This window comes from Coptis chinensis, chromosome 8 (genome assembly GCF_015680905.1).
Source record: "Coptis chinensis isolate HL-2020 chromosome 8, ASM1568090v1, whole genome shotgun sequence".
Taxonomy (NCBI): Eukaryota; Viridiplantae; Streptophyta; class Magnoliopsida; order Ranunculales; family Ranunculaceae; genus Coptis; species Coptis chinensis.
Window position 1 is genome coordinate 94,179,607 of NC_141463.1, and position 17,558 is coordinate 94,197,164.

At 38.9% G+C, this 17,558-nt stretch overlaps 2 protein-coding genes across 4 annotated transcripts; both read left to right on the forward strand.

Moving 5' to 3' along the window:
* Positions 1–691: 691 nt before the first annotated feature.
* LOC147484583 (peptidyl-prolyl cis-trans isomerase CYP22-like) lies at positions 692–4,396 on the forward strand. 3 transcript variants are annotated; one of them, XM_086577330.1, is made up of 8 exons: positions 692–805; positions 912–1,211; positions 1,695–1,718; positions 2,634–2,721; positions 2,992–3,084; positions 3,240–3,272; positions 3,985–4,041; positions 4,153–4,396. In XM_086577330.1, the coding sequence occupies exons 2-8, from the start codon at positions 1,063–1,065 to the stop codon at positions 4,261–4,263; spliced, it is 555 nt and encodes a 184-aa protein (XP_086433456.1). In that variant the 5' UTR covers positions 692–805; positions 912–1,062; the 3' UTR covers positions 4,264–4,396. The 3 variants fall into 3 exon arrangements, with proteins under 3 accessions (XP_086433456.1, XP_086433457.1, XP_086433458.1); XM_086577331.1 differs by having other exon boundaries at positions 697–805; positions 969–1,211; XM_086577332.1 differs by lacking the exons at positions 692–805; positions 1,695–1,718 and having other exon boundaries at positions 924–1,211.
* A 615-nt stretch (positions 4,397–5,011) lies between these two features.
* LOC147484584 (uncharacterized) lies at positions 5,012–17,323 on the forward strand. Its single transcript, XM_086579768.1, is given in 8 exon segments — positions 5,012–6,571; positions 12,082–12,557; positions 12,560–13,376; positions 13,970–14,399; positions 15,066–15,217; positions 15,339–15,439; positions 16,076–16,200; positions 16,933–17,323. Coding segments are annotated over 4 exon segments (3,123 nt in total). The 5' UTR covers positions 5,012–5,127; the 3' UTR covers positions 14,356–14,399; positions 15,066–15,217; positions 15,339–15,439; positions 16,076–16,200; positions 16,933–17,323.
* The last annotated feature ends 235 nt before the right edge of the window (positions 17,324–17,558 follow it).

The following is a 17,558-nucleotide window of genomic DNA, read 5'->3' on the forward strand; positions in this document are numbered from 1 at the left end:
ACGCAGCCCTGTCGGTAATTGGCCGCCTTACTCTTACCCTTTTATTAAACAAAATATAAATATATACATAAGTCGGAGAACCCAAAACAATCTGATGTGTACGAAGGCGGAAACAACTTCGAATCAATAACACCAATGAATAAAACTGATAAACACCCAAAAACTAGGGTTTCAAAGAGAAAACGAATACAAAACTTGATTTACATATTTCACCATCTAAATAATATGTTAGACATATTTTCAAGGTTTCGCATGAGAGTTTTTTTATCGCATTTTTTTGTAATTGTGATGTGAAGCAAAGTTACACACTTGAGAATATCGTGTCATAACAAATCAATGTGGCAAAAGGTGCAGTGCAAACAATTGATAAAAGTTTATATAAATACTCTAAGACTCCAAAATTTGGTGTGTCTATACTTTTTTTCAATAACATTGTTTTGTTTGGTTGAGAATTAATATATATTTTTTTATAGATTTGTCTGATGTACTAGGAATGTTAATTTAGCCACCAACCATAGTGTCAATGAGCCCTATAATATAATTTAGATCATTTTCAAAACTGATTTTCTATATATATTTTTTTTTATCAAAAAAAAAAAAAGTTGATTTTCCATACTTTTTATTTTAATTTACATATTGGATTGTTAGAAAATAGTAGTTAAATATTCATTGACCGAAAATGATATGTTATACACATATCTTTAGGTTTTGGAGGAGATGTTTCACCGCAATATTGAGATGTCATAAAATATTACACATTTGGCAAGATCGTGTCACAACAAACTCAAGCAATAAAAAACTGCAGGTAAACAAAATTTTAAAGTTCTATAATTTAGTCTAAAACTATTGCAAATCTTGGTTTAATTCGTCTACTTTTATTTATTTGTTTATATGATTGATCTCTCCCTAAGACTCTAACTCTAACACAATCTCCCCACCCCAACCAACCCACCCACGGAGCCTGTTAGATATGGGTTGGGCATTTATCCATTGGGCTTAAAGTTCCAGACCTGAAAGTTTTAAGAAACAACCTGTTTGTTTCACTCTCAATTGAAGAAGAAGATGGCAGTGACAAGTGAATGGCACCAAAGACCACAAAACCCGAAAAACCCAATCGTGTTTTTCGATGTTACGATTGGTACTATTGCTGCTGGTCGTATTAAAATGGAACTCTTCGCCGATATTGCTCCCAAAACCGCTGAAAATTTCAGGTACTACTTAGTCCTTCCTTGTTTTAGTGCTACTACTACAACTACTATGCCAATGCGTGTGTGCTCATTTAATGTTTATTAAAAGTTGCATAAATTTTACTCCAAAGTCATGGCCAGTTTTGTTAGCTTGGATGGAAGAATGGAGGCAAAGTACTTTTCTAATGCAGTGAACTGTTGATATTGAAGAATGAAGAGTTATAGAGCACTGTCTTTATATTCGACTATCAAAAACTTGAACCTAGATTTGTGTTGAAACTAATAGACTTTGTATATAGGCAAATAGTCTTTGTTCATAGCTCTGATCTCGACTTACTAAATTTTGGTTCTTGGACTCTTCCTCTTTGACAGATGTTTAAATGGTTACAAGTCACACAGTTTACTCTTTTATGACTACTACACAATTAGTTTAGGGTGTTTGTCAGACGAATATTAGCTAGTAGTGCTCTATTTCTGAGGACTGACCTTGTATCTGTTTGTTTGCAGGCAGTTCTGTACTGGTGAACACAGGTAAGTCAGCACACATGATATACAGCTATCCTTTATTCCGCTTGAGTAGTTATAACTTTAATTTGTGGCTGTATTATATATCCATGGTTTTTCTGAGGTTAAAAAACAGAATGTGGCTTTTTATGCACTGAGTGCTACACATTTCTCTCTCTCTACAAGTGAAGTGCGTCTTCAAAAGTTTGAAACTTAAGGGGTTGGATACCCCGAACTGAATCACAAGTTCACCTTGGTTTAGCTAAAATCAGACATTAAGATTCAGACGGTGATCAGTATGTTTTATAAAAACATCTTAAAATAGGGATTGGTTGTGTCACCTTTGCTGCTTAGTCAATGATGTCTAGTGGATTTTGATGACATTGGGCTAGTTTTTAGAGGAGTTTACTATCATTCAAACACATTGGTCTTGTTGGTCAGTTCAGTGAGTCAATATTGGGTCTGAACTCTGAAGTTTCTTAAAGAAACTGGATTTGGCTCAAAATAGTTTAGAGATTTTAATTTTTTTTTTGTTGATTGAGGTGGTATAATCTCAGATAAAGATCAAATTGCATGGGAACAAAGCTCCCTATTACTTCTCTTCTTTTTAGGGCAGTAAAATTGTCGTACTCACTTTTGTGTTCAGCTGCAAATCTGATAATGCCTCTTATGTAGTTTGAAAATTCCTCTTTTATTCTGCTAATAGTCACTAGGGTATATGGAAATACTTTCCTTTAATCTCTGTGTATGTTACTTCCCACTATTACTTTTCAAAATATATGGATAAAAATTACAAAGTGTATATCTTCCTGGAATCCTGATGGTGCTGCGTCAGGATCCTCATAAGACGATTTCAGTTCACCAACAATAGTTTCTGTTGTTGCTACACAGAGGATATTTTTTTTTGATAATATGTCTCAATTCGTTGGAGTTGATTTGCAGAAAAGGGGTAACACCAGTTGGGTACAAAAATTGTCAGTTTCACAGGGTGATCAAGGATTTTATGATACAGACTGGTGACTTTTTAAAGGTTGGGATCTCTTATCAATCTTTAAACATTGTGGACTTCTGGTTTATCATCTAGGACACTGTTAAGGTTTCAGACCTACTTTCTACATCATCTTCCTCACACAGAGACGGTTAGATGATGTAGGAGGTAGGAGTGCCTAAAATTGGATGATTTTTTTTGTTTGAGAATCTTCCAGTCTGAAACCTTTCAAGGTTATATTTGCCACAATTTTTATAACATCACTCTCATATTTGTTACTGACTCTATTTGACAATGTTGTTAATGTTTCAGAATGATGGTAGTGGGTGTGTATCCATATATGGAAGTAAGTTTGATGATGAAAATTTCATTGCGAAGCATACTGGTCCTGGCTTGTTATCGATGGTAAGAGTTGTTGCTCAAATTAAACGTCAAGTATCTCAGTGTATATTTTTCTTTCGTCGTTCTATTGTAAACTATTTTAGTTTCCTGTTCAAGTTAGTCTAACTTATACTTTCAAACTTAATGCATCCTTTTGTTGTTCATTTGTTTGGTTGCAGGCAAATAGCGGACCGAACACCAATGGATGCCAGGTACTATTTCGTTATTGTTATTTGTTACTTTGATCTAATCTAAGTCTACATGTTCAATTTGAGACATGTTTTTTCCCCCTCAAGTCTGGTCCAAATTATCCCTTAGTATATAAGGTGTTTCTTTCTCGATTGTGTAAAACTGGATTTCTGCACATTAAGAGGCTAATATTCTACATTATGTGAAAAAAGCAAGAGTTGTGAAACTTTGATTGCAAATATCGGTGAGTAAATCCATAGCCCAGTTCTTGAGTACTACAGTTTTCCAGATTGCACATGGCTTTAAAGTAGAGAATTGTTTAAGTGAGTTTCTTGAGATATTGCATATGCTCAACATATGAACTTGAGCCTTCAACTTGAACCAAGCCTTTATTCTAGGTGAAAAACACATCAGGCAAGCAGGTAGTTGCTTGAATTTGGTCTGCTGCTTGGACAGCATACACTCAGATCCCAAAAGAGAAGAAGGAAAACGAACTGATAACCTATTTAAGGCCAAAATGCAATATTCACAATATTCCAATGTTTGAGTACAAAGTCATTCCAGTTTTTGTAAACTGCACGTCTGCACATGACTTTTCAACATAGACACAGATTGGCTATTTATTACAACAGAGGTTTCCTGAAATTTTGCTGTTTTACTTGGGATGTTTCTAATCTTTTAGATGAAATAGTTCAGTAGTCTCTTATTCAGTCTACGATCTCTTTTGCACTGCAGTTCTTCATAACATGCTCAAAATGTGATTGGCTCGACAATAAGCATGTCGTCTTTGGGGTAAGTTCATTTTTTTAGTGGAAACCACCTTTTGATTTATCAGTCCTTGTTGTGAAAACTGTTGATAACGTTTCCTCCTAACTGTGTTTGTTTCTTCTCTTATTTTATCAGAGGGTGCTTGGAGATGGTCTTTTGGTTGTGAGGAAGATTGAGAATGTAGCTACTGGACCTAACAACCGTCCTAAACTTTCCTGTGTTATTGCTGAATGCGGGGAAATGTAGAAACTCGTATTTTTGAGCTAGAAAGTGTATAACTTTGAGGATGATATACAGAGGCACTTTTTTTTCCGTGTCATTTGTATTGGATCGTTATTAACCCTAACGTTATCGATTACCGAGTTTTATTATTTGGCAATGATGTCCTTGAATCCTCCATTACCTTCTGCCAGAGCAATTCGTCTGTCACATTAAACAAGAAAACAGCAGATTGAAGTCTGGTAGATATTTACTTCTGCCAAACAAATGTATCAGTGTAAAAAATCTTAACCGTCCTATAAAAATAACCATATAAAGATGAAGTTGTTCTGGAAAGAATCAAGTGAGCGGCGTTTCTGAGTTGGCTTTGGAAAGTTTAAGCAGTACATTAATTAGATTGAGAAAGGCCCAGATTACCAAATTATTCTTCACGGCAATATTAAGGGAGATCTTCACAGGCAAGACCAAGTACACGTCACAATGCTCCTAATTCTACATCTTCAAAGGCGATATTTCAAAGGCGCTAAAATTCTACAATTCGCTAAGATGATTTCAAAGGCGATATTAATGGAGATCTTGACAGGCAAGAAAAAAAATTGAAGGCCGAAACGGATGATTTCAAAGGCAACATTAATGGAGATCTTGACACACCACACCTTAGTTTCTACAATTCGTTCTCTATTAGTTCTCTGCTTGACTCTTTCCTCTCCGTTCTCTATTAGTTCTCCAGAATCCAGATAAACCAGTTTTGAGTTCTACTCGGACATTCTAGATTGAAAATGACTCTGATTACCAAATTATTCTACACCGCAAGACTAATGGAGATCTCGACAAGCAATGCTCCTATATATTACTACACCACATACCTTTTAGTTTATACAATTTGCAAAGATGATTTCAAACCTGCAGGCATTTACAGTTTTTAGCTTTTACATCATCTTCCTACTCTTTAACCCATTGATGTCACTAACAAAACCTTGTATGGCCACCTCTGGAAATGAGACTGATCTTCACTCTCTAATCGTTATTAGAGATGGAATTCAAGGCGGCTTAAGCTCGTGGAACAAATCTTTTCATTTCTGTCAGTGGCAAGGCATTAAATGCGGCAAGCGTCATCAAAGAGTCATAAGTTTGAATCTTTCCAGCCAGAGTTTGGCTGGATCGTTATCGCCTCATATTGGAAACCTCACTTTCCTAAGGCTCATCGACCTTAGTAACAATACATTCTACGGTGAGATCCCACAAGAAACTGGTCGGTTGTTTCGTCTTCAAAGACTCAATCTAGTCAATAACACTTACGAAGGAGAAATTCCAGTCAATCTAACCCAATGTACTGAACTCAGGTTCCTTAATTTAGGTGGGAACAAATTGTCAGGGATTATTCCGGCAAAGCTTGGCTCATTGTCAAAGCTTGTATTCTTGAAAATTGAAAGAACCAATCTGACAGGAGTGCTACCCCCTTCTTTAGGTAATCTTTCGTCGCTTCAAAAATTCTCTACACGTGCAAATCATTTGGTTGGAAGTATTCCAGCCAGCTTTGGTAGACTGTCAAGCTTAAATTACTTCAACGTTGATATTAATAGACTGTCTGGTGAGGTCCCTTCAACAATTTTCAACATCTCATCCCTGAATGAAACATTAGGAATTTCCTATAACCAATTTAGTGGTAGTCTTCCACAAGACATGGGCATCACTCTTCCTAATCTCGCTGTTTTCTGGGGGGCTGGAAATCAACTTTCTGGACTACCCCCGGTTTCATTAGCTAATGCTTCTAAACTTCAAACATTTGATATTTCAACAAACAATTTTGAAGGACCAGTTCCTAAGGATTTTCAATTCCCTCAAACTATTGAACGGCTAAATCTTGGACGTAATCATCTAGGAACAGGAGAAGTTCATGATTTGAGTTTTATCACTTATTTAACCAACTCCAGTAATCTAAAGATATTGGGCTTGGATGAAAACAATTTTGGAGGTGTTTTCCCGAACTCTATTACCAATCTCTCCAGCCGAATGGAGGTGTTGGATCTAGCACGCAATAAAATAACTGGAATTATCCCAGAAGGGATTGGGAACCTGGTCAGTTTGTTTATATTAGATCTCGGGTCTAATAACTTTTTCGGTAGTATTCCATCTTCTATTGGAAAACTTCGTAGTTTACAAGGGTTATATATGTCCGAAAACAAATTATCTGGACCAATCCCATCTTCTCTCGCAAACAATACTAAATTGAGTGAATTGTATTTGGGAGGGAACAGACTGGAAGGAAACATTGTTGGAGTTATCCCTCACATGAGGAGAGAAACTGGAGCTGGAGAGAAACAAGCGAATTCGTGTCCTTGAGAAATCGAGCCACCGCCTTCGGATGATGAGAAGCGCCAGCCTCGAGTTCCAAGAAACATAGGGCTTACCAGCTCAAAGTGAAAGCGCCAGCCAAACTTCAGTCTTCAAATAGCGACTTCACTGCAGAGGCCAAGCGGCAGGCTCAGTCTATTTTCGTGGGCCCTTGCTACAAGATTCGCATGAAATTTGGTTTTGGAGATAAAACCAAAATCAAGGTTTTGGAAAACCTAACCTAACAGAACCAAAACAAGTCGGAAGGATTGGAATCCGGACTAAAACAAAGAGAGAACCTTTTACAGGAGATACAACCACAGTAAAGAGATAAAGAGTGATCTAGTAAGGTGAGACCGTAAGGAGAGATTGTAATCTTCCTTCCCATTTTATTAAGAACCGGCTCTTGTGGAAGTAGGCATCATTAAAACAGAACCACGGTAAATCTTTTTCTTGTGGTTTGCCTTTTACTCTTTTACATTATTATTTGTTGTTGATAGTTGTTTTAGCGAGTTGGGCATGTTAGTATAGGTAGTTTGTGATATTTGAGATTTATCCGGAGTTGAAGTGTGTTCATACAAGTTATCCGTGTAGTGGGGAACCGATTGGTATTGGTATAATCCCCAACAAGTGGTATCGAGAGCCTGTTTAGAATAGCCTAGGGTGTTATCCGAATCTTGGTCGGGTGGTGTTTGACGAAAATTCCCGAGAGAAGATTTGAGGTTAAATAACTTGTAGAGATGGACCATTCCGTGAACACTTTCGTATGATGAGTCCGAATAGGAAGAACTACACCATCCGGAAAGCCAAGATGGAAGACTTGCTATCTTGCAAAGGACTTGGCACTTCCCATTGAGAATGAGGGAGTAAGACCGTAAAAGGCGAGGAAATTTGAGTGGAAAAAGCTTGACGAAAAAGCTATTGGGTACATTCGACAATGGATAGACGGCGATTGTCTTTCACCATGTGGCCCAGACTACTGACCTTCTTCCTATGGAAGAAACTTCGAAGACCTTTATGAGAGGAAGTCGGGTGGAAACAAAGTGCTAGTCGTTAAGAAGTTTGCGCACCACGAAGTACCAAGAAGGTTCTTCAATGTCCGAGCATCTTAATGAAGTACGAGAATATCATCAATCGGATGCATTTGATGAAGATCAATTTGGGAGACGAAGTTGAGGCTTTGTTTCTATTAGGCTCTCTACCCGAAAGTTGGGAGACATTAGCGGTTTCTACATGGAGCGACCAAGGATGGAATTGTTACCATGGAGATGGCTACCACGCCTTTGTTGAATGAGGAGACTAGAAGGAGTGCAAAGAAGCAGCTCTTCTAACTTTCGAGGTCCTTTTCACGAGAAACGGGGAGAGGTCGGCGAAAAACCATCTCGCTCTAGAGGTGATGACGTAAAAATCTAGGGGTGAAGCTAGAACTCCTGGGCGCGAGAGAGGCAATGTTACTATTATTGCCCAAAGGCCACTTCGGATATGAGTCGCGAATACATCGAAGAGGGATGAGAAGAATAGCGTGTACATGAAGACATGGTGCGAGGAACGCGAAACACAAAGCGGAGATACTACCCGCGACTAGTCGATGACCTAGTGGGAATTGTGTCGATGTGGTGTGTCTTTGTCCGAAAGTACCTCATGTCGATACTGAGTGGGTGATAGATCTGGGAGCATCCTATCCGTCCACAATCAAGACGATTCTTCACTACCTACGGTTGTGGTGAATATGGTGAAGTGAGGATGGGTAACGATGGAGTCTCAAGATTATAGGCATTGGAGATGTTCATGTAGAAACCAATGTCGGCTACACCTTGACACTCAAGGATGTAAGACATGTCCCCGACATGCGGTTAAGCCTAATTTTTGGGAAATTAGATGACGATGGCTTTGTAAACTCGTTTGGTAACGGGGTATGGAAACCGAAAGCGAGAGGTTCCATTGTAGCGGCCTTTGAAAAAAAACTTGCTCTCTTTACAAAACACAGGCTAGTTTGTGTAAAGCGTATTTAATCTGTTGAAGAAGAAGCTTCATCCGAATCGTGGCACAAGAGACCGCGGTCACATGGGCATAAAAGGGATGGAAGTTCTTGCTAAGCAAAAGGCCATGCCGGACATTAAAGGTACACATTTAAATACATGTACTCATCTTTGTTTGGTAGGAAAGCAACACGGGGTGTCTTTCCAAAGATTCCCGTCTCACGAAAGGACATCGTCCCGAGAGCTAGTGCACCTGGACTTATGTGGTCCTATGAGAGTGAAGTCCCACCAGGGAGCCGCACTTCTTGACATTCATTGATGATCGTCAAGAAAGATATGGGCCTATAGTCCGAAGACCAAGGATGAAGTACTTGGCGTGTTTGAGAAATTCCACAAAGATGGTGGAAAGAGAGACCGGGAAGTTGTTGAAGTGTATTCGCCGGATAATGGGGGTGAGTACATTGGGCCATTTGAAGAGTATTGCGAGTCATGGGGATTAAATGCCATGAGCGGACCGTTCCCAAGACACCGCAAAGAAATGGAATAGCGAGAGAATGAACCGTACCATTGTAGAGAGGATAAGATGCATGCTATCTCACTCTAAGCTACCTAGAAACTCTTGGGTAGAAGCAATGCGTCTGCCCGTGCATGTGATCAACTTCACCACCAAAAGCCTCCGAATAGTGATTATCCGGAGAGAGTATGGTCAGCGTAGATGTTGATTATGGATACTTGAGGTATTTGGGTGCGCGGCATTTGTGCATATTCCGAAGGATGAGAGATCCAAGCTTGATGACAAAGCCAAGCAAATGCATTTTTCCGGGTTATGGAGATGAAAAGTTTGGTTACAAACTCTATGATCCGATTAACAAGAAGGTAATCCGGAAGTCGAGATGTTGTGTTCCTAGAAGACCAAACCATAGCAGACTTGGAGGAGGGTGAGAAGCTTCTGAGGCTTTCACCAATGATCTTGTTGATTGAAACCGAAGTTCCTACCGTGGAACGTCGTAAGGCATTGAGAATGCAGAGAACCATGAGTTTGAAGCTTCATGATGAGAATCCTATTGCTTTCGTGATGGGATAGAACCTATTGGTATAGAAGATGCGGATGAGATGCATGAACCACCACCGAGCAAGCGAAGTGTATCCTCCCCGAGGCACCGGCCGAGATGGGGCAAGGAGGTCGGAGGAGGGGAGAATAGCTTCAACCAGGTATCCACCACATACGTCGTCGTTTACTTTATCGGATGGTGGAGAACCTATGTACTATCAAGAGGCACTTGAAGGTACGCACAAAGAAAAGTGGTTGAAGGCCATGCATGACGAGATGGATTCTTTGCATAAGAATCACACTTATGAAGTTAGTTGAAAACCCACGGGGAGAAAAGTTCTCAAGAATAAGTGGATATACAAAGTCAAGCATGAGGAGAACAATCCTCACCCAAGGCACAAAGCTTCGCTTTGTTGTGAAGGGATTCGGTCAAAGGAAAGGAATTGACTTTGATGAGATTTTTCTCTCTCAGTAGTGAAGATGACTTCTATCCGGGGTGGTATTGGGTATGGCCGCAAGTATGAACCTAGAGGTTGAGCAGACTAGATGTTAAGACGGCTTTTCTTCATGGAGACCTTGAAGAAGATGTCTACATGGACCAGACCGAGGGGGTTTGAGGTCAAAGGCAAGGAGCACCTAGTATCAAGCCGATAAAAGAGCTTGTATGGGTTGAAACAAGCACCGAGACAAAGGGTACATAAAGTTTGACTCTTTTATGGTGAAGCAAGGATACAAGAAGTCCGCTTCCGATCATTGTCGCTTTGTTCGAGATTTCCGGATGGGGATTTCATAGTGCTATTCTGCGTATGTGGATGATATGTTGATAGTTGGCCCAAACATCAACAAGATATCCAAGTGAAGAAAGACTTGAGTAAGTCCTTTGAGATGAAGGATTTTGGGTCAAAGCAAAGCGGATACTTGGGATCGCGGATCACTTTCGTGATGAAAGAGTGGGAAGTTGTGGCTTTCTCAAGAAAGCTACATTGAAAGGTGTTGAAGAGATTCAACATGGATCAAAAATCCGCGGTCGGTTTGTCCGCTTGGTGGCGGTTCCGCATGACCAAAGAGATGTGTCCTAAGGGTGAGCATGAGCGAGTCGGATGGAAAAGATTCCTTATGCATCCGCGATGGGGCGGTTTGATGTATGCCATGGTGTGTACTAGACCCGGATATTGCTTTTCGTCGTTGGGGTGGTAAGCGATTTACATCAAATCCGGGTAAAGAGCATTGGGAAGGTGTTAAGTGGATATTGAGATATCTCAAAGGCACTTCCAAATCATGTTTGTGCTTTGGTGGAAGTAAGCCCTTACTTGAAGGCTACACCGACGCACATGGCGGTGATGTTGACTTCGATGAAGTCCACCTCCGGTTATCCGGTTACTTTTGCGGGGGGAGTTTCTTGGCAATCCAAGTTGCAAAAGTGTGTTGCCTCTCCACTACGAAGCCGAGTACATTGCAGCCAATCGAAAGTGTTGCAAAGAGTTGCTATGGATGAAGAGGTTCTTCGACGAACTAGGGCTAAAGCGAAAAGCAGTTTGTAGTTCTATGTGATCGGTCGGGCGCCATCCACTTGAGCAAGAATCCGAGTTTTCATTCTAGATCCAAGCACACACGCGTGCGTTATCATTGGATTAGAGAAGTACTTTCGAAGACAAGCATTTGTGTATCGAGAAGATCCATACCGACAAGAACGGGTCGGATATGATGACCAAAAGTCTTACCGAAAGGTAAGTTTGATGTTTGTTGTGCTATTGCGGAATGGCGGCACACTCCTCCCCGCTGATTTGGCAATTGCATGGAGGTATCCCCCTCACCGCTCGAGGGGGGAGATTGTAGGAGTTATCCCTCACATGAGGAGAGAAACCGAGCCGAGAGAAACAAAGCGAATTCAGTGTCGCAGTCGTCGAGCCGCCAGCTTTCCGGATGAGGGCGCTTCCGCCAGAGTTCCATAACATAGAGGCGACCACCTTCGGCTTCAGTCTTCACTTCTCGGCCAGAGTGAAGCGCCAGCCAGTCTATTTTCGTGGGCCCTTGCTACAGTACCCGCGAAATTTGGTTTTTGGAGATAAAACCAAAAATCAAGGTTTTGGAAAACCTAACCTAACAGAACCAAAACAAGTCAGAAGGATTGGAATCCAGACTAAAACAAAGAGAGAGAACCTTTACAGAGATACAACCCTGTAAAGAGATAAGAGTGATCTAGTAAGGTGAGAGACTGTAAGGAGAGATTGTAATCTTCCTTCCCATTTTATTAAGAACTGGCTCTTGTGGAAGTAGGCATCATTGGCCGAACCACGGTAAATCTTTGTCTTGTGGTTTGCCTTTTACTGCTTTACATTATTATTTGTTGTTGATAGTTGTTTAGCGAGTTGGGCATGTTAGTATAGGTAGTTTGTGATATTTGAGATTTATCTGGAGTTGAAGTGTGTTCATACAAGTTATCTGTGTAGTGGGGGAACCGATTGGTATTGGTATAATCCCCAACAAACATTCCTTCAAGTCTTGGTGCTCTTAGCCATTTGCAAAAACTGGATATGGAACAAAACAACCTAAATGGTACCCTACCTAAAGAGATCTTTTTCCTTTCCTCTCTGCTTTTTCTTAACTTCTCTATGAACTCCTTAACTGGTTCCCTACCTTTAGAAGTAGGAAAACTAACAAATCTTGTTGATATCAAGGCATCTGGAAATAAGTTGTCTGGTTTAATACCTAGTACTCTTGGTGAGTGTTTGAGTCTGGAAAAGTTGTACTTGGACGATAATTTGTTTGAAGGGACAGTTCCTCAATCTTTGAGTTCTTTAAAGAATGTCGAAGAGTTAGATCTATCAAGCAACAATTTGTCAGGTGAAATTCCAAAATATTGGGTGAAGTTTACAGATCTCCAAATATTGAATCTATCCTTCAATAAATTTGAAGGTGAGGTACCGATGAACGGAATTTTTAAAATTACGGCAATTTTTCGGTTGTTGGAAATTCCGATCTCTGTGGGGGTATACGTGAACTGCAATTGCCGCCATGCCGATTTAAGCACCGAAGGTCCGATCTTTCCAAAATAGCCGTTATCATCAATGCGGCCGTGTTCATTCTTTTGGCATCATGTTCTCTAATATTTTACTTGAGAAGAAAAAGTAAACCTAAAATAGCTTCTTCGCAATCATTCGGTGATCAACATGTTAAGGTCTCTTATGGAGATCTTTCTCAAGCAACTGGTGGATTTTCTCCAACTAATTTTGTTGGTTCAGGTGGTTTCGGCAATGTGTATAAGGGAATGCTCAACCAATATGAAACTGTTGTTGCCGTTAAAGTGTTCAAACTTCAATTGAGAGGAGCGTTAAAGAGTTTCATGGCAGAGTGTGAATCATTGCGTAATATCCACCATCGAAATCTTGTTAAGATTCTAACTTCTTGCTCTAGTGTGGATTACGAAGGAAATGAATTTAAAGCACTAGTTTTTGAGTTCATGCCAAATGGAAGTTTAGAGAAGTGGCTACATCAAGAGATCAGTGAACAAGATGAAGAATTGAATTTGAACCTACTTCAAAGACTAAATGTCACCATTGATGTTGCTTCTGCACTTAGCTATCTTCATCACGAGTGCCATGTTTTGGTTATTCATCGTGATCTAAAGCCAAGCAATGTGCTTCTTGATAATGATATGGTAGCTCATATTGGTGATTTTGGTTTAGCAAAGCTTTTTTCTGGATCAATGGAGAACTTGCATGATAATCAAAGTACATCAACTTGGGTAAAGGGATCTATTGGCTATGCCGCTCCAGGTAGGAATTTCAATAATGTTGATTTCAATTATTTTTCCAATTCATAAATGCATGAAATCAATATCGTGTATATTGCATTAGTTGAAATCTTTATGTGCAGCCACATTATACTGACCGGCCTCAAATCCTTTTGCCTCTTTTCTTCCCGTGTTAAGTTTAACCCCATGAACAACCCAATTACACGAGCTGATATAGGTACATGAGGGCCTTGGATAGTTGGAGCTTATATCATAGTTATTTAGATGTATTAAAAGAGGAAAAAGGAATTGTTAGAGAGAATAAAAACCATCAACTTGATTTAATTTTTTTTCAGCCCATGCTAGTTGAGTTAAAATTGAAAAGATCGAGGATGAAAGAATCGTGGTTGTGGTGGTAATTAAGCTAGTTTGTTTACTTCTATCAATATCTTAACTGACAATTGCGAGGACATTTATTATGATATGACTATTAAAATTATTTTTCTTTTTTTTTTCTTTTTTTTCATTTTTTTCATTTTTTTCAATTTCTTTTTGCTGGCCAATGGCTCTTAATATGTATATATATTTTACATTTAAATGTTTAATGGAAACTAGCGATTGATGTATATGTTGCAGAATATGGTATGGGAGCTGATGCATCCACACAGGGTGATGTATATAGTTATGGAATTCTGGTGTTGGAAATGTCCACAGGAAGGAGACCAACCGATGAGATGTTTAAAGACGGTTTAAGCCTCCATAAGTATGCTAGCAACGGTTTGCAAGATCAAATTATAAGGATTGTGGATCCAATACTTCTATCTGATGGTGATGACATTTTAGGAGATACTTATAGCATGAGAATTGGCAGCCACAGAAGAACAAAACTACTAGAGTGCATGAATGCATTAGTCAGAATTGGAGTTGCATGTTCTGTGGAATCACCATCAGAAAGAATGGATATTAGAGATGTCAATAGAGAATTACACGCTATCAGAGACACATGCATTTCTTGGTACTAGGATACACAAAAGTCGAACCATGACAATTTTCTCTATACAAAGATGTAAGACCTTGAGACTAATTATTGCTTCTGAGTCATGTTTATTTTATTTTATTTTTTGATTGGCAAGCCTGTTTTATATGAGATCAGTAATTCTTTGGTGCTGACGGGGTTCGACCGCAGACCTCTGGTATCATCACCCAAAGATTTTACCAACTTTGCTAGTTGGGGGGGGGGAGGGGCGAGAAACAAACGATCCTTATAACAATGGTCCAGGACTGAAAACCTTTGACCTACAACCTCATTATTGTTTCCTTAGCCAAAACATCCACAAATCTTTTGTGTAGCCACCTGATTGGTTATCCTTTTCTACTCTTTATGTTTTTGTTTGTCTTATACTCTCACTCTTATGTTTGGCATTAGACATAATAATTATCTAGAAAGAGGCTAGTTTGATATGCACTGTTGCAGATTTGGATGACCTCATGTTTTTTTTATGTTGAAAACATAGTGCTCCAATCTGTGCGTTGTTCATATCTGGTTTAATTTACATTTGCAGTTGCATAGATTTGAGATTCAGATTGACGAGAAGTTTTAGTTTGTTGGACCATAGTGTATGAAGAGTTCACCAGTCCTTTTGCTGAGCACTTAATTTTTTGATGGATTTCTTTATTAAAAGGATTGTAAAGCAATAAATTACGGTGAAGTTTTATTTATTTGATTTTGCAGATCCTTCCTTGAACATGTTGGCATCTGGACCTTATGGTCTTATATTTTATTCATTTGTACCATTCTACTTTGGCATCCCAGTTTTGACACGATTTCGCATTTTTGGAATTAGCTTCTCTGACAAGTCGTTTGTATATTTAGCAGGTCTTCAGGTAAGTTGGTTCTTTAACTATTTCATGTTTTTTCCTTTTTATCAATTTCTAGGCTGGCTCGATGTGAAATAGTTTTTTTTCTCAACTAAATGCTAACTGTACTTTTACTGCCACCTCACAGCTCCTTTTCTCGTCGTGGAAAAGATCTATTCTGCCAGGCATAATGGTGTTCTTGATGTTCTTCTCTATCGTTCGAATATTTTAGGCGTACGCCGCATCAAGGTTAGTTTTTAGTTTTCCAATTGTTCTTAACCTTCTTTAGATAATTTAGCTGGGCATGTTCTTATATGGCAGTAGAACGATTACTTACATTTCACTAGTAGCCAGCTTAGTAGCTCTTCATTGAATGGAGCAACAATTTCAGTCATTCAGACTATTTTATACAGAAGATCTATTGAATCAAGCTATACTCGGATACAATATTTTGATAATGCAGCTAATTGTAATTTTTTAATTATCAGGAATGAAGAAAACATGACTCCAGAAAAACGATACTATAGATAGTTATAGATCGTCTTGTGGTGCTCCTTTTTCTTTTTAGGCACACAGATCTCAGTAAAATCTTTAGATTGTGAAGTGTACGGACTGTCTGATATGAAATTGGAACAATTGTATGTTTAATAGCTAAATGATTAACGGGTTCTTATTGCAAAATCAGTTCCTTTTTCATTTCACTTGAACAAATAATTCCCAATGACCAAATGGCATACAGCTCCTAGGGTGCCCATATGCATTCTATTAGCCATACTTGGAGCAGTGTTGTGGCTTTCTTTGTTACTGCGATATATACATGTCCTAAACCTTTCACATCATGGTCTTTCTTGACAATGTAATTTGTTTATTGAATAACTTTTGCAGTTCCCGGAGTTTGTCAGTTCGTTCTTTTCGCGATTGTCTTGGCCCACTTTGGGATGTTCATCCCCTCCAGCATCAGACGGGAATGAATTGGAAACATACCATCTTATACCGGCTGTGAAGTGGAGGCAAGTACTGTTAGTAAATGATTTTTATTGCTGTTTGTCACTTCTGAAGAACTTCTGGATGTTAGCTTTGTTTTATTGCACAGAACTATATTCTTACATCATGTACGTTAATTCTATTACCATGCGAAGTCCTTATCCAAATTTATGTCTGACATTGGCTCCACTTTAAATGTTGATGAATCTTATTCTAACTTTAGGCTGTCACAGATCTTCATTTGCTGCATTGATGTTTAAATTTTGGTGCTTAGATTACTGACTTAGAGTAGATAACATATCACATCTAATGGTCCATCATCCCACTGCAAGAATTTCACTTTCATATGTTCCACTGCATTTTGATATGAGTTCAAATTTCTGGGACGCTTTGATATTGTGGCCGTCAGACATTTTATTTTGCTCTGTTGGATGGTTCTCCAGTTAGTGCCTTACCGGAAGGACATTTTTATTCTCACTTGTCTTGGGACTCCACTTTGCCCAGTCTTGTGCGCTGTGTTTGTGCTGACTTAATGATGTTCATGGTCTTTGTCAATGGCTTTCTGCAGTATAGCTTTATGCAATACCTATAATAGATTATGGGCAATGTGGTTTTCTCTTTTGGATTGCCTAAATTATGTAATCGATCCTTGTTTGTTATGAAAACAATAATTGGTGATTGCAATGGTTCCATTCTTTTTGTACTTCCTAATCTCTTATTCTCTCCTTCTGACTCACTAACTAATTTTCTTGGTTCAGGGAAATTATCCTTCCGTTGCTCCTCTTGCTTCTACCGTGGAGCCATCTGACAATTCCATCGGGACACTGGTTTCAATGGGATTTGACAGGAACTCGACAAGACAGGCACTTGTACAGGCCAGAAACGACGTCAATGTGGCTACAAACATCCTTCTTGAAGCACAATCTCACTAATTCAAACCCTGGTCAATAGGGGGATAAAAAAGAAAAATGGGTTTTCAAATTCGCAATGCTAACTGAACGCCTATAATCTACTTTCTTACGAAGTTTTGGGTATGATGATTGTAGTCTATTGCCAATCCTTCAATCTGTTAAATTTGTCTCTGAGAATTTGTTCATATACTAGCTATTGTTTTCTATTGCTGTATATGTGAGTATCAGTTCTAACCAATCAAGTATCGGTGAAAGTTCACCAATCACACAATCTTTAGAAACAAACAATTAAGAACTATAGTACTTTAAATACATTCAAAAGGATAACATGCTTGTAGAACCTAAACTACGAATACTGTATAAACTGTTATTACAACCTATAATCTCACTAGTATCAAGTCCTTGCTTTTCTCTCTCTTTTTGTTTTCTTCTTTTTTTCCTTTTTTCTTTTCTCTTATCCTCTTTTTATCCCT

Coding starts and splice junctions, on each gene's coding strand:
- LOC147484583 (XM_086577330.1), top strand. CDS start 1,063: ATGGCAGTGACAAGTGAATGGCACCAAAGACCACAAAACCCGAAAAAC. Junction 1,212..1,694: donor AAAACCGCTGAAAATTTCAG/GTACTACTTAGT, acceptor GTTTGTTTGCAG/GCAGTTCTGTACTGGTGAAC. Junction 4,042..4,152: donor ATAAGCATGTCGTCTTTGGG/GTAAGTTCATTT, acceptor TTATTTTATCAG/AGGGTGCTTGGAGATGGTCT.